General features: G+C 36.6%; 1 protein-coding gene across 4 annotated transcripts; it reads right to left on the bottom strand.

Annotated features, from left to right (window-relative positions):
• Positions 1–380: 380 nt before the first annotated feature.
• Positions 381–5,824, bottom strand: LOC149145872 (ACT domain-containing protein ACR3-like). 4 transcript variants are annotated; one of them, XM_089449830.1, is made up of 11 exons: positions 5,573–5,824; positions 5,409–5,471; positions 5,002–5,129; positions 3,603–3,695; positions 3,402–3,474; positions 3,255–3,300; positions 2,918–3,032; positions 2,667–2,734; positions 1,970–2,578; positions 1,336–1,440; positions 381–1,251 (listed from the first exon to the last, which is right to left on the bottom strand). In XM_089449830.1, the coding sequence occupies exons 3-11, from the start codon at positions 5,006–5,008 to the stop codon at positions 904–906; spliced, it is 1,464 nt and encodes a 487-aa protein (XP_089305956.1). In that variant the 5' UTR covers positions 5,009–5,129; positions 5,409–5,471; positions 5,573–5,824; the 3' UTR covers positions 381–903. The 4 variants fall into 4 exon arrangements, with proteins under 4 accessions (XP_089305956.1, XP_089305958.1, XP_089305959.1 ...); XM_089449832.1 differs by having other exon boundaries at positions 5,073–5,129; XM_089449833.1 differs by lacking the exon at positions 5,002–5,129.
• Between the last annotated feature and the right edge of the window lie 6,180 nt (positions 5,825–12,004).

Here is a 12,004-nt window from a genome sequence, read left to right as displayed (position 1 = left end):
ATCAGTACTTGCTGCTTCATTTCTGAAAAATAAGGAAAGAAAACTCCATATGTCGGTGCAGAAAAGACTTTATTGTACCATATATTAGGAAGCTAGCAGACAGTAAATTATTCACATTTCAGAGGGACTATCAGATTTTGTCATTTTTATCCAGTGCCAACATGATTTATCCAGAATATATAGTATGCAGATTCCCATGTCAAATTTGGATCAAGATTACTTGCTAAACGAAATAATTTGCACCATTCAAGCATAAATGTTATTTCATAGGGTGTGTGGTTCACTCTCAAGGAAGGAATGTGATGGAAACGAAATAATTTGCACCATTCAAGCATAAATGTTATTTCATAGTCTGTGGTTCACATTTAAGGAAGGAATGATGGAAGAAAAGGTAAAATAAATGAACTAATTTACAATTATATGGATTACAGAGTTGTATATACAGAGCAAGGTTTCCTCCCTTGGTACTTACAGGCAAGACTGCGACATGTGTTGTGGGATACTGTACAACAACAGTATGTGCGGAAGGAGCAAGTGGCTTCCACATGACACGTTACAAAGGAAAAACAAGTATAACAGCATTTTACAAGGCACAGGTTGGATCCATACAGTGAAACGTTTTGATAAAGCTTACAACAATTTGAAATAGCTAAGCATCCTGGTGCAAAACCCTGTTGTAAGATGTACTTGATGCTTCGAAAAGATGCAGACCGATAAATCAATAACACTTTGCTTGGAGACCTTCTACTGTATGATACAGAAGATAAGTCATCAGTGTCATGACCTACAACAGGTTGCAAGCACCCTGACACTTTCAAGATAAGCCACTTTTACAGAAGGATGGGCACTTGCCTTCAAAAATGAGTAAAAAGATGAAACACTGTTTCTATTAGATTTAGCTTTTTAGGACTTGATTAGACCAAAGTTATAAGAAAAACGCTCTATCTGGGATTTTAGTAAGCTGCCAAATGAGAACTTGGCCTTATCTCCAGTGTCTGTTGGACAAGGTCTGGGAGAAGGCATACTTTTCACTTGCAGAATTGTATGGCCAATTTCTCTTCTCATAGCTTCAACAATCTTCATGTCTACAGGATTTCCCGATGTATCTGTGACATAGAACACATTTACAGCTTTATCCCCTCGTGTTGTAACATCTGCTCTGGTAACAGACAGACCATTCTCGCGGAAAATGCGTGTAATATCAGAAAGCAGGCCAACTCGGTCACTCGTGCAGAGTTCAAGACGAAGTCCCTGTTGAAAAAGGTTGTTTAGTTTAAGTTTTTCAATGAATGTAATAATCAGAAACAGAGCACAAACAAAATTATTAAAGCTTACCTCTGATACTCTTCTTTCTATTGCAGCCTCTAAACACTTGATTACTCTTTGTTTCTCACCTTCCGTGTCCAGAGTACAACCATCCATATGACGAATGTAATATTCCTGTAAAGTCACGAGGAGAACATAAGTGAGACCAGATCCAACGATAATGGGTATATCTAGTTTTGGTATTAGGGCCTATGAAAGGTAACTCTAAAAGAAATTGAAAAAAACAATGGGACTGTAATTCAATCATGAAAGTTGTCCCCTGGAGCTATGAATATGCAGTTAAAGCAAGCTCTGGAGGTCTTCTTGACAGAAGAATATCACCTGTGCCAGCAGCTTACCCGAAGGAAAGTGCTCGTGACTAGTGGTTCACCCTTCAAGGACCATCTCTCACTTACAGTACCTTCGGCTAATTGTAATGCTTATAAACTTTTAAAGAAAGCAATTTAAAAAAAAATGGAGATAGTTACCACAAGACTCTGGGACTTACTCCTCACTAACCACAACGACAATTTCTTTTGCGGATTTCATACAATTAGAGGGGAGAGATTAGAGGGGAGAGATAAGATAAGATAATTATATTTATGTCCAATTAGAGGGGAGAGGAAAATGTACATTAAGAGTGGCCGTAAATTATCATGCATACCTGTAATGCATAGGTTCCACTGGAATTAATGCTGGCATGAAAGACCACATATTGCATGTCTGTCAGTGTGCAGACAGTATCAAAAAGAAGCTTTGGCCTATCTTTACAGTGCACATTAACTACAGAGTAACCCTTTTCATTGCAGTTCTCTATTTTGATAATAGGCCTCCCATTTTCTCCCAATGACCTGGTATCAGGACCCTCATAGTCCCTGTCCGCAAACATCATCTGATGCAACCGACGCTCAGTATGTGTTAAACCCATCGAGAAATCTGTCTTGACACCTCTTCTATCATCGTTCCCCTTGAGAACATTGGAAAGCTGTTCCTTGATGGCAGCCAACTGTTCGGGATCTTCTATTGGCCTCGAGGTCAATTCATCGGTTACATAAACCACACATGCAACTCGCATGTTATGAGTCCAAACTTCTGCTGCCACCACATTGCATTTGAGGTTGGTAAGCACTGCTGAAATTTCTGAAAGCAACCCGGGACGATCTGTGCCAGTCAATTCGATGGCTGTGTGTTCTCCTATAGACTGAACTCCTACAGTGCGTCCTAAGCAGGTCTTCACTTCGGTTGTGGAACCACCCTGTTTCGCTCCCAAAGCCTGGAAAACAAAAAGAAATCCTTCGTAAATGACCGGAATACCTTCAATCACTTGACTATCCCGTATTTAGATATGCAGATTAATTTACCTGCTGTATGTAATCAATGATTCTCTGGTCAGTGAGTTTGTTACCCAGTTGATCCGTTACATGGAACACTGCAGGACAAACCATTGAATTGAAAATAGTCAAAATCAATGAGATCTGCAATTGCAGTAATCGATCTGTTCCCCAATCAGCATACAGATTCAGAGATTTGAATGGACAAAGCAAGTTCATGAGATTAAAATTTGAAAGGGGCGATGACCAGGTGTCCTCAAGAACTGAGATATACAACTTACCATCCATAAACCATCGGCCATCTGAAGAAATATAGGCTTTTGAGATGATTAAATCAAGATCCGTCAAAACTTGGACTACTTCTAGTAAGATACCGTGCCTGTTAGCACTATCAACCTGCAACAAATTCGTAAGAAATTATCACCAAAACCACCGATAACCTACGAAAATTGATTCGCGGGAATTGGGGTAATCTTCATAAACAATTCGTGAGTCGATAAAGCTCTAAGGCCTTCGAATCCCATGTAAAGTGACAACCCAAATTATGGAAAAAAACCCGACGAAAGCCATAAAATTCCCAAGGCTATAGTGCCACTGAAAGGTAACAAACTATTTTACCTTCACCAAAGAGCAGTCCTCGCAGGTATCATTGTCTATACAGACCCTGCAAAACCCAAATTAAAAATCTTAGGAGACGAGAATACCCAGAATTGTAAATAACTTATATTTGAACTGTTCGGCTCTTAATAAAAGCATGCTCCTTACATGGGAGGATGGATTCTTTGGCTCAGACTCTCATATTCCGGATCAAAATAGGGCCAACATACACTCTCCATGACTGCAAAATCACAACTTCAGTAATTATTCACCCAATAAATCAATCTAAGGCTACCTATTAAACAAATAGGGAGCTAAATCTTCAATAGAATATACACTGCAATAAATTTTTAATCGTTTTATACTTACTTAGCCAGTTGCTAATCGGTGCTCGCTTACAAAAGTTAATGGTCCAAGCCCCTGTGGGTTTCAAAAAGTACTCGCGAGGCAGCGTGCTCGAGGCTGTCAACAAGAATATGAAAATACTGAATGCATTTGTTGTGTACAGGCAACCCGTCAAATAACAGAATTAAGAAATAAAATAAATCCAGAAGATAGCAGGATAAGAGTGTTCGGTTAACCGACGGCAACTTAAACCGGGCATGTAGCTTTCCGAATCTTATATATTGTCAAACATTAAAAGATATAGCTTGTGCTTTCAATATCTAATGGATGTGTTTTTCTATGGTCAGAAATACTTAACCAAGGTCCTCCAAATAGAAAAATTAAATAATACATAAAATTAAATGAATACATTATTCTATAACAGATTCCTTTTCTCAGGGAACTTAGGTACCCACTGAAACAAGAAAATCCAACGAAACTAATTGCTTATTAGTTTTAAACAAGTTACTGTCAGTTTTCGCTTAAGTTAAACGCAAAAATACAAATTCTAAAGCTGTATCTACTCAGTACATTCTGCTTTCAATTTGAGTCTTCCCAGTCCTGACGAAGAAAATAAAACAGAGCCAAATTAGCCGGCTAAATTTTCAAAGAATCTCATGCCAAAAATCCAGAAGGTGATGATAAGTAAAGAAGTGAACATGTTGATCTCGTTTTGGTTACATGGTGATGATTCAGACATAGTTATAAACGACAGGACCGTGCAAGTTAAGAAAGGGAAAGCCGGCATCTAGACTTTGCGGATATGATTTCAGGAGGATTGTTATCACACAACAGCTAATAAAAGATATTTTAAGAGGAAAAATATTGAAAGAAATATTTTATACTAATCGGGATTGACGGCTCTAAATATGCAGAGATACTCTAGTTTTATGATGCCTTCCACCGACAAACCAACAACATGCAGATGAATGAATAGATATGTGGACAAGATCTCCGGGTTTAAATCCGACAAAAGCTCTTCTCCATCGTCAAGGAATTTTCATCTATTAAATCGGATGCGCAGTACCACAACAGTTAATCTTCCAAAACGCCTTAAATTTTGCTTCTTGTTAAAGAAACTAGAATATAACCGTAACCGCACTTAAGTTGCGCGAGATTTCCTCTTCCACCTCCGAGGATGATGCGGAAGAATTCAATCCACACAGTTCCTAGGGCCCAATTTTCATTAAAGAAACATATCTCTAAATAGAACATAATCAAGAGACTCCAAAAACCAAAACAATGTACATACTTAAATTTGATAAAAATCCCATCATATTTGCCCTTCACTAATCAATCCGTGATACAGAGTATTCACTAAAAACAATTACTTCTCTACTAAAATGAAAAATTAATATTGAAATCCTCCGTAAAAGACGATTACCGGGCATCAATTTAAAGATTTTCGACTACAGTGCGGCTGGCGCCGAAGAATCAAGCTTTCCAAGCTGTTACCTCCTAGAAAATGCGGCCATTAGATAAACAGAAACTTTTTCCGGCAATCTTTGGCACCTAATCGAGACAACAGACAACCGGAGCTTAAAATCGAGGAATTCCTCCAGATTTCCCTCTAAATGCCACAGAACTGAATCTCCCAAACCCTTTTCCCATGATAAAACCATCAAGAAACACCGAAAAGAAAAATCGCCAGCCATAAATTTACAAATTCCTTCCACCTCCAAGCCTAATACTAAAGACTTTAAAGCTGTCACCTCCGCCGCCATAACAGTTGAAAGACGATCAGAAAGCAAAGGGAAAAAGTTCATTTTCCGGGGATGTGCATATAGATACCTTGCAAACAGAGACCGAAATTCCTTCACAGGGATCATTCCACCATTCTTTCCGGCAACATTCCTGCAACAGATCGGCCGCCTTAAACCGGAAAACAAAACCAAAACAAAACAAAAAGTCATGAAAAAGAAAAGCCACAAAAAGTCATTTAAAAACAAACGCACGGTATGACTCAAAACCCTCGTTTTCTGCCCGTCTGTTCGCCATAACTAAATTCTTCGCCCAAATTAATCTAATCATATAAAACGATTCCAGGATCCAACCAAGAATACGAGAAACGCGAGAGCCACGCTTTAACTTTCAGTTAACTAACTAATAATTACGACTAATCACTGAGTTTCACGCTACATGGATTACAATTAGCGCTCTCAAATCTTTATACGAATCAAAAGAATCCGGACGGCGGCCACAAATTAGAGACTTCTAGTTTTCCAAAATTATTTATTTTTTATGGTTCCTTTTCTTCTGTCTAGGTTGGAGAGTATGAGTTGGAAATGGGAAACGTGTAAACGTAGGACTATAGTGACGTGTCCTTGAATATACACGTGGCAATTACATGATGGGATATGGTGCAACCTCCTGTCCTAATGTGTACGCCTTGCAAAATATCACATGTATACTACATTATATTTAGTATATTATATTTCATTTAATATTACAAGTGTATATGTTATATTTAATGTAGTTCAACTTTAATGTCAATGTCCACAAGTTGGAATCCTAGTGGGAAGTAAAGTTTTGAACGTGCTTTGTGTATCCAATGAGACTTGAGGGATAGTGCCATGGATTTCAGAGTATGTGAAGTTGGCAGAGGTCAGAGTATCACTGTGGTAAACATGGTAGTGCTAATGAGAGTGTGAAAGATCAAAGCAGAGGACTTTCTTGATAGGGATTTCATATCTTGCAAATCTGAAGTTGATACCCCCATTGAGTTCATTTTAAATGTGGTCCAACCATGGTATGACATGGCAATGCTACATGGAAGTGTGAAGTTGATACCCCATTGAGTTCATTTTAAATGTGGTCCAACCATGGTATGACATGGCAATGCTACATGGAAGTGGGTAGGGATGCTATAGTTTTGACATGTGTGCCTATGGTCTAGTTTAAGTCTTTTCCATTGAAAAGCAGCACATCAGAAGGGAACAATACATGATGTTAAGTTACCCTCTCTCAACTCAGGTTTTGGTTTTCTCATTGTACTAGATCATATCCTTAGTCTACACTATACATGATGTTAAGCTAACTCAAGTTTTCTCATTGGATTAGATCATATCCTTAGTCTACTCAAGGCTTGCCACTAGACCTCAAGACATGATGAGGGATATATTTTTTTTCATAAAGTCACATCACCCACACTGCCCTCCACCTCCTAACCAAGATGGGACCTAGAACAACTTTTGTGTGGATTTTGCCAAAGAAATAGGGGGACACTGACCTGAGGATTGATGATTCTCTCATCTACCTTATGATTACGTGAAAGGAGTCTTGTGATGATGTAGAAAGCATATAAATCTAATATTTTCCATTTTAAATTTTTTTATAAAGGTTGGTTCTTACAATTTTTTAATCTTTATAAAGGTAGGTTCTTTTTGTACTTAATATTCCATATCATTTTCTTAATATTTAAGAATTAAAGCCACTTATAAAGTAGTTTCACTTCGGCATGTGGACGTTATCTCCGAATAATCCATGATTCCATAGTGATGCATAAATTTTAGTAGTGTTAAAAAAACCCCAAATTAGCTTATACTTAGGAGTGTTGAGATGAAAAAGTTTTTTTTTTAATAAATAATATGGTTAATAACTTAGGTGAGGATTAGCATAGATAAAGAGTGAAGTTAAAAGGGGCAGTAAAAAGATTAATAATTTGGGTGATGAATAAAAAATGAAGTTAAATAGGGCAGTGAAAATATTAATAATTTAGGTGATGAATAAAGAGTAAAGTTAAAAGGAGTAGTAAAAAGATTAATAACTTAGGTTCGTTGTTGTTGTTTTTTTTTTTTATAAATAATATCATTAATAATTTAGCTGAGGATTCGTATGGATAAAGAGTGAAGTTAAAAGGCACAGTAAAAAGATTAATAACTTAGGTGAGGATTTGCATGGATAAAGGGTGAAGTTAAAAGGGGCAGTGAAAAAATTAATAATTTAGGTGAGGATATAAAGAGTGAAGTTAAAAGTCGCAGTACAAAAATTAATAACTTAGGTTTGTTGTTGTTGTTTTCTTTTTATAAATAATATGGGTGTTTTTATTGTTCATTGTATTTGATGTCTTAGTTTATATTCTATATTATTTATAAAATGGGAGGAAATGTTTGGAGGTTTCTCCATAAGGTTTTCCTTGGAAAGAAATGAGAGAAAATCAAAGATCAAATAAGAGTAGGTAGAGTGAGTTGAAAGTTTTTGAAAATTGCTCAACATAAGATATGGACACAATAATTAAAATTAATGAGTAATTATATTTCAAAAGAAAATTAATGGTTTTGAGTGAAATAGTTGGAATTTGGAGGGGATTTAGAGATCCATGCACATCTCCTTAGATTAAGTTGTTAAATCCCCAGGGCAAGGGGATCCCTTGTCTCATAAACAAAGGGGTATTATGCATCAATTTAGTGCCTAGCAATATTGTAGCCTTAAAAAATATATTATTCTTATTGTGATTTTTATATGTGATTGTTACCTATTAATGTTATTAATGTCATTAAGAGGTGCATTCTACAACCAAGTATGACCCCCAAGTGTAAGTATGTCACGTCCTCAAAAAATAATAATATTTTTTTTATTAATGTCATCCAACACATTAGCTTGAATCTTGAATTATATATAACTTGAATCTTTAGATTATATATAACTTTTTAAACTTATTAATGGACTAAGATTAATTATTAAAATATAATTATGTATTATTATATATAATTTGAATGGAGAATAAATTATCTCATGCTTTTAATATTTCCTTTATCATATGTGTGAATTTGAATGGATCATAAATTTACCTTTAACACAAATTGTTACCACATTAAAATTCCAAATTAGGTAAAATTTTAAACATCTTTACTCTTTAGCCGATACCATCTCTTAAATCAAAGGAAAAAGGTTAATTCAACACAAAGAATCCTGCTCCAAAATCTTTTAATACTTTTTTAATTAAATATTGTAAAATGAATCTTTAAAGGGAAAAACCATATCCTATGGATATATTAAAATCTTTAAAGACATAAATATTTGCACATCAAAGTTCTAATATTTGAAAATATTAATTTGATGTAGTTTTATTATAAATTTTGTTATCATGCCATGTAAAAAACATCAATAAATCTAATATTAATATTGTTAAATTTAACCAACCTAGATCCATCTTAACTCTGGATCTATTAAGCGTCCAAAGGGATCAAATCTCTCGAGCTGAAAACCTCTTTTTTGAGTGCAAAACTTGAGGAAAGGTGTGCACCTCGAGAGATTTGAACCCTCTCCGTACTTTTAAATCTGGAGTTAAGATGGATTAGGTTGGTTTCAGTTTGTGCATCCAAAGAAAATCTAACATATGATTAATTTTATCAATAATATGTAAATTCATCTAATATTAATATAATCATTTTAAATATACTAATTATGTTTTAGATTAATCTAGTCATTTTAATTTTAAATTTTCGTAGTTACCTCAGTTTGTTGAGATGATAAATATTGTTAATAATTTTAATGATGAAAAATAATGAAATAATTTTTTTTGAATGTAAAGTGACAATGTAACAGTGTTGAATAATAGAAAATGTGAATAATAAGAATATAGTCAATTACAAATAGTCTTCATTGTGATTAATATCAAACTATTTTCTTCTAATATTCTTATTGTCACCCTTGTTACTTTTTTCATCTTCTCATATTGATTATATGAAAAGGACGGGTTAAATCATAAACATTTAAATCATACATTGTCTCTCTTTCTCTCTAATATTAATAGGTTGAATTACTATAACACAAAAATCAATGTACATCGTCTTTGTGCTTACAGTGAAATCAATGCACAATGTTAACCCAATCACTTTAAAATTAATGTACCAACATACATCCAATTACATCCAATTAGAAGTCAACATCTACACTAAAATCAATGCATCTAATGCAAGATATCAAATAAGATTAGAAAACAATGTTTACACTGAAATCAATGCATCTAATGCAAGCAATCAAATAGGATTAGAAATCAACATTTACACTCAAATATAATGCATCTAGTGCAAGTAAGCAAATAGGATTATAAACCAACATCTACACCCTCTCTCTCTTGCAAGTAAGCAAATAGGATTATAAACCAACATCTACACCCTCTCTCTCTTCACCCTCCATCTCTGTTACTATATCCCTCCCTCTCCTCTCTCTCCTTCTCTCCCCCATTCTCTCCATATCTCCTTCTTTGTCTCTTTATCTCACCCCCAAACATGCACACTCTCTCTCCATCTCTCCCTTGTCACTCCCTCTCTCTCTCCACTTCTCACTCTCTATGTATTTCTTCTTCCCTCTCTCTCCCCCTCCAACTCCATCTCCCTATCCCTCCCTCTCTCCTCCTCTCTCTCAAGTCCGCTCTCTCGTACTTCCTCTCCTACCTCCCTCTCTCTTCCCCCATCACTCTCTCTCTCTCTCTTTTCCCTCCAATCCTCTCTCTTCCCTCATCAATCTCCTCCTCTCTCTCAAATCATGTCTCTCGTTATTCCTCTCTCCCTTTCTCTCCTACCTCCCTCTCTCTTCCCCCATCTCTCTCTCTCCAATCCCCCTCTCTCCCTCTTTGTCTCTCTTTGCCCTCCAATCCCCCCCCTCTCTCTCTTTGCCCTCCAATCCCCCCCCCCCCTTCTCTCTCTCCAACTATGTTATTAGAAATCAACGTCTACATTGAAATAAATGCATCTAGTGCAAGCAATTAAATAGGATTAGAAATAATCTACATTTAAATCAATGCATATAGTGCAAGCAATCAAATATCATTATAAATCAACATCTACACTAAAATCAATGCATCTAGTGCAAACAATCATATAAGATTAGAAATAACCATCTACATTGAAATCAATGGATCTAGTGCAAGAAATATTCTTCCCTCTCTCCTCCGTCTATCTATATTTATATCTCCCTCCATCTCTCCTTCTATGTCTCTCTATATCAACCCCCCAAACACACACACTCTCTCACTCCATATCTATCAATCTCTCTATCCCTCCCTCCCTCTCTCTCCCCCTCCAACTCCATCTCGCTTTCTATCCCTCTCTCCACTCTCTCACATCCTCTCTCTATTCCTTCCTCTCTCTCCCTTTCTCTACTACCTCTCTCTCTCTCTCTCTCTCTCTCTCTCTCTCTCATCATCCAACTCTTTTACTATATCTCTCCCTCTCTCCTTCTCTCCCCCATTCTCTCCATCTCTCCTTCTCTCCCCCATTCTCTCCATATCTCCTTCTTTGTCTCTTTATCTCACCCCTAAACATACAAACTCTCTCTCCATCTCTCCCTTGTCACTCCCTCTCTCTCTCCACTTCTCACTTTTTATGTATTTATTCTTCCCTCCCTCTCTCCCCATCCAACTCCATGTCCATATCCCTCCCTCTCTCCTCCTCTCTCGTACTTCCTCACCTACCTCCCTCTCTCTTCCTCAATAACGCTCTCTCTCTATCTCTCTCTATCTGTCTCTCTGCTCTCCAATCGTCTCTCTTCCCCCATCACTCTCTCTATTTCTCTCTCTCTCTTTTCCCTCTCTCTCTCTCTCTCTCTTTGCCCTCTCTCTCTCTCTCTCTCTCTCTCTCTCTCTCTCCCCAACTATGCTACTATATCCCTCCCTCTCCTTTTCTACCCCCTTCTCTCTATTTCTCCGTCTTTGTCTCTTTATCTCACCCTTAAACATACACTCTCTCTCTTCATCTCTCCCTTGTCACTCCATCTCTCTCTCCACTTCTCACTCTCTATGTCTTTCTTTTTTCCTCCCTCTCTCCCCCTCCAACTCCGTCTCGCCATTTATCCCTCTCTCCTCTTATCTTGCAAGTCCTCTCTCTCATCCTTACTCTCTCTCCCTTTCTCTCCTACCATCCTCTCTCTTTCCCCATCTCTCACCCTCTCTCTCTCTCTCTCTCTGACCTCCAATCATCTCACTATCTCCCTTCCTCTCTCCTCCTCTCTCCCCCCTCTATCTTTGTGTCTCCCTCTCCCTCTCTTTCCCTTCTCTACCTCTCTCACTCCTCTCCCTCTCCATCTCTCCATTCCTCCTCTCCCCTCTCATTCAATTCATCTCCATCTCTCCCTTGTGACTCCCCCTATCTCTCCACCTCTATCACTCTATGTCTTTGTTCTTCCATCCCATATATATTTAGAGTCAATATATATCATGATATATTAATAGATATTATAATATAACAAATTTAATATTGTATTAATCCAAATTTATTAAATTTAATAATATTAATATTATAATATATTAATATGAATATTAGATTTAATAATAATAATAGGTTTAATAATGTTTTTTTGCATGGTATTAATAATAATTTGGCCCATGGTATTTTTCTCATAGGCTTCACCTAAATAAAACCTCTTTTTTTAGTGTTAGTAAGTAT

Source organism: Pinus tabuliformis, chromosome X (genome assembly GCF_031772625.1).
Source record: "Pinus tabuliformis cultivar Carrire ecotype Pingquan chromosome X, CPIR1, whole genome shotgun sequence".
Taxonomy (NCBI): Eukaryota; Viridiplantae; Streptophyta; class Pinopsida; order Pinales; family Pinaceae; genus Pinus; species Pinus tabuliformis.
Note: the sequence above shows the minus strand (reverse complement) of the source record. Positions and strands in the feature narration are given on the sequence as shown.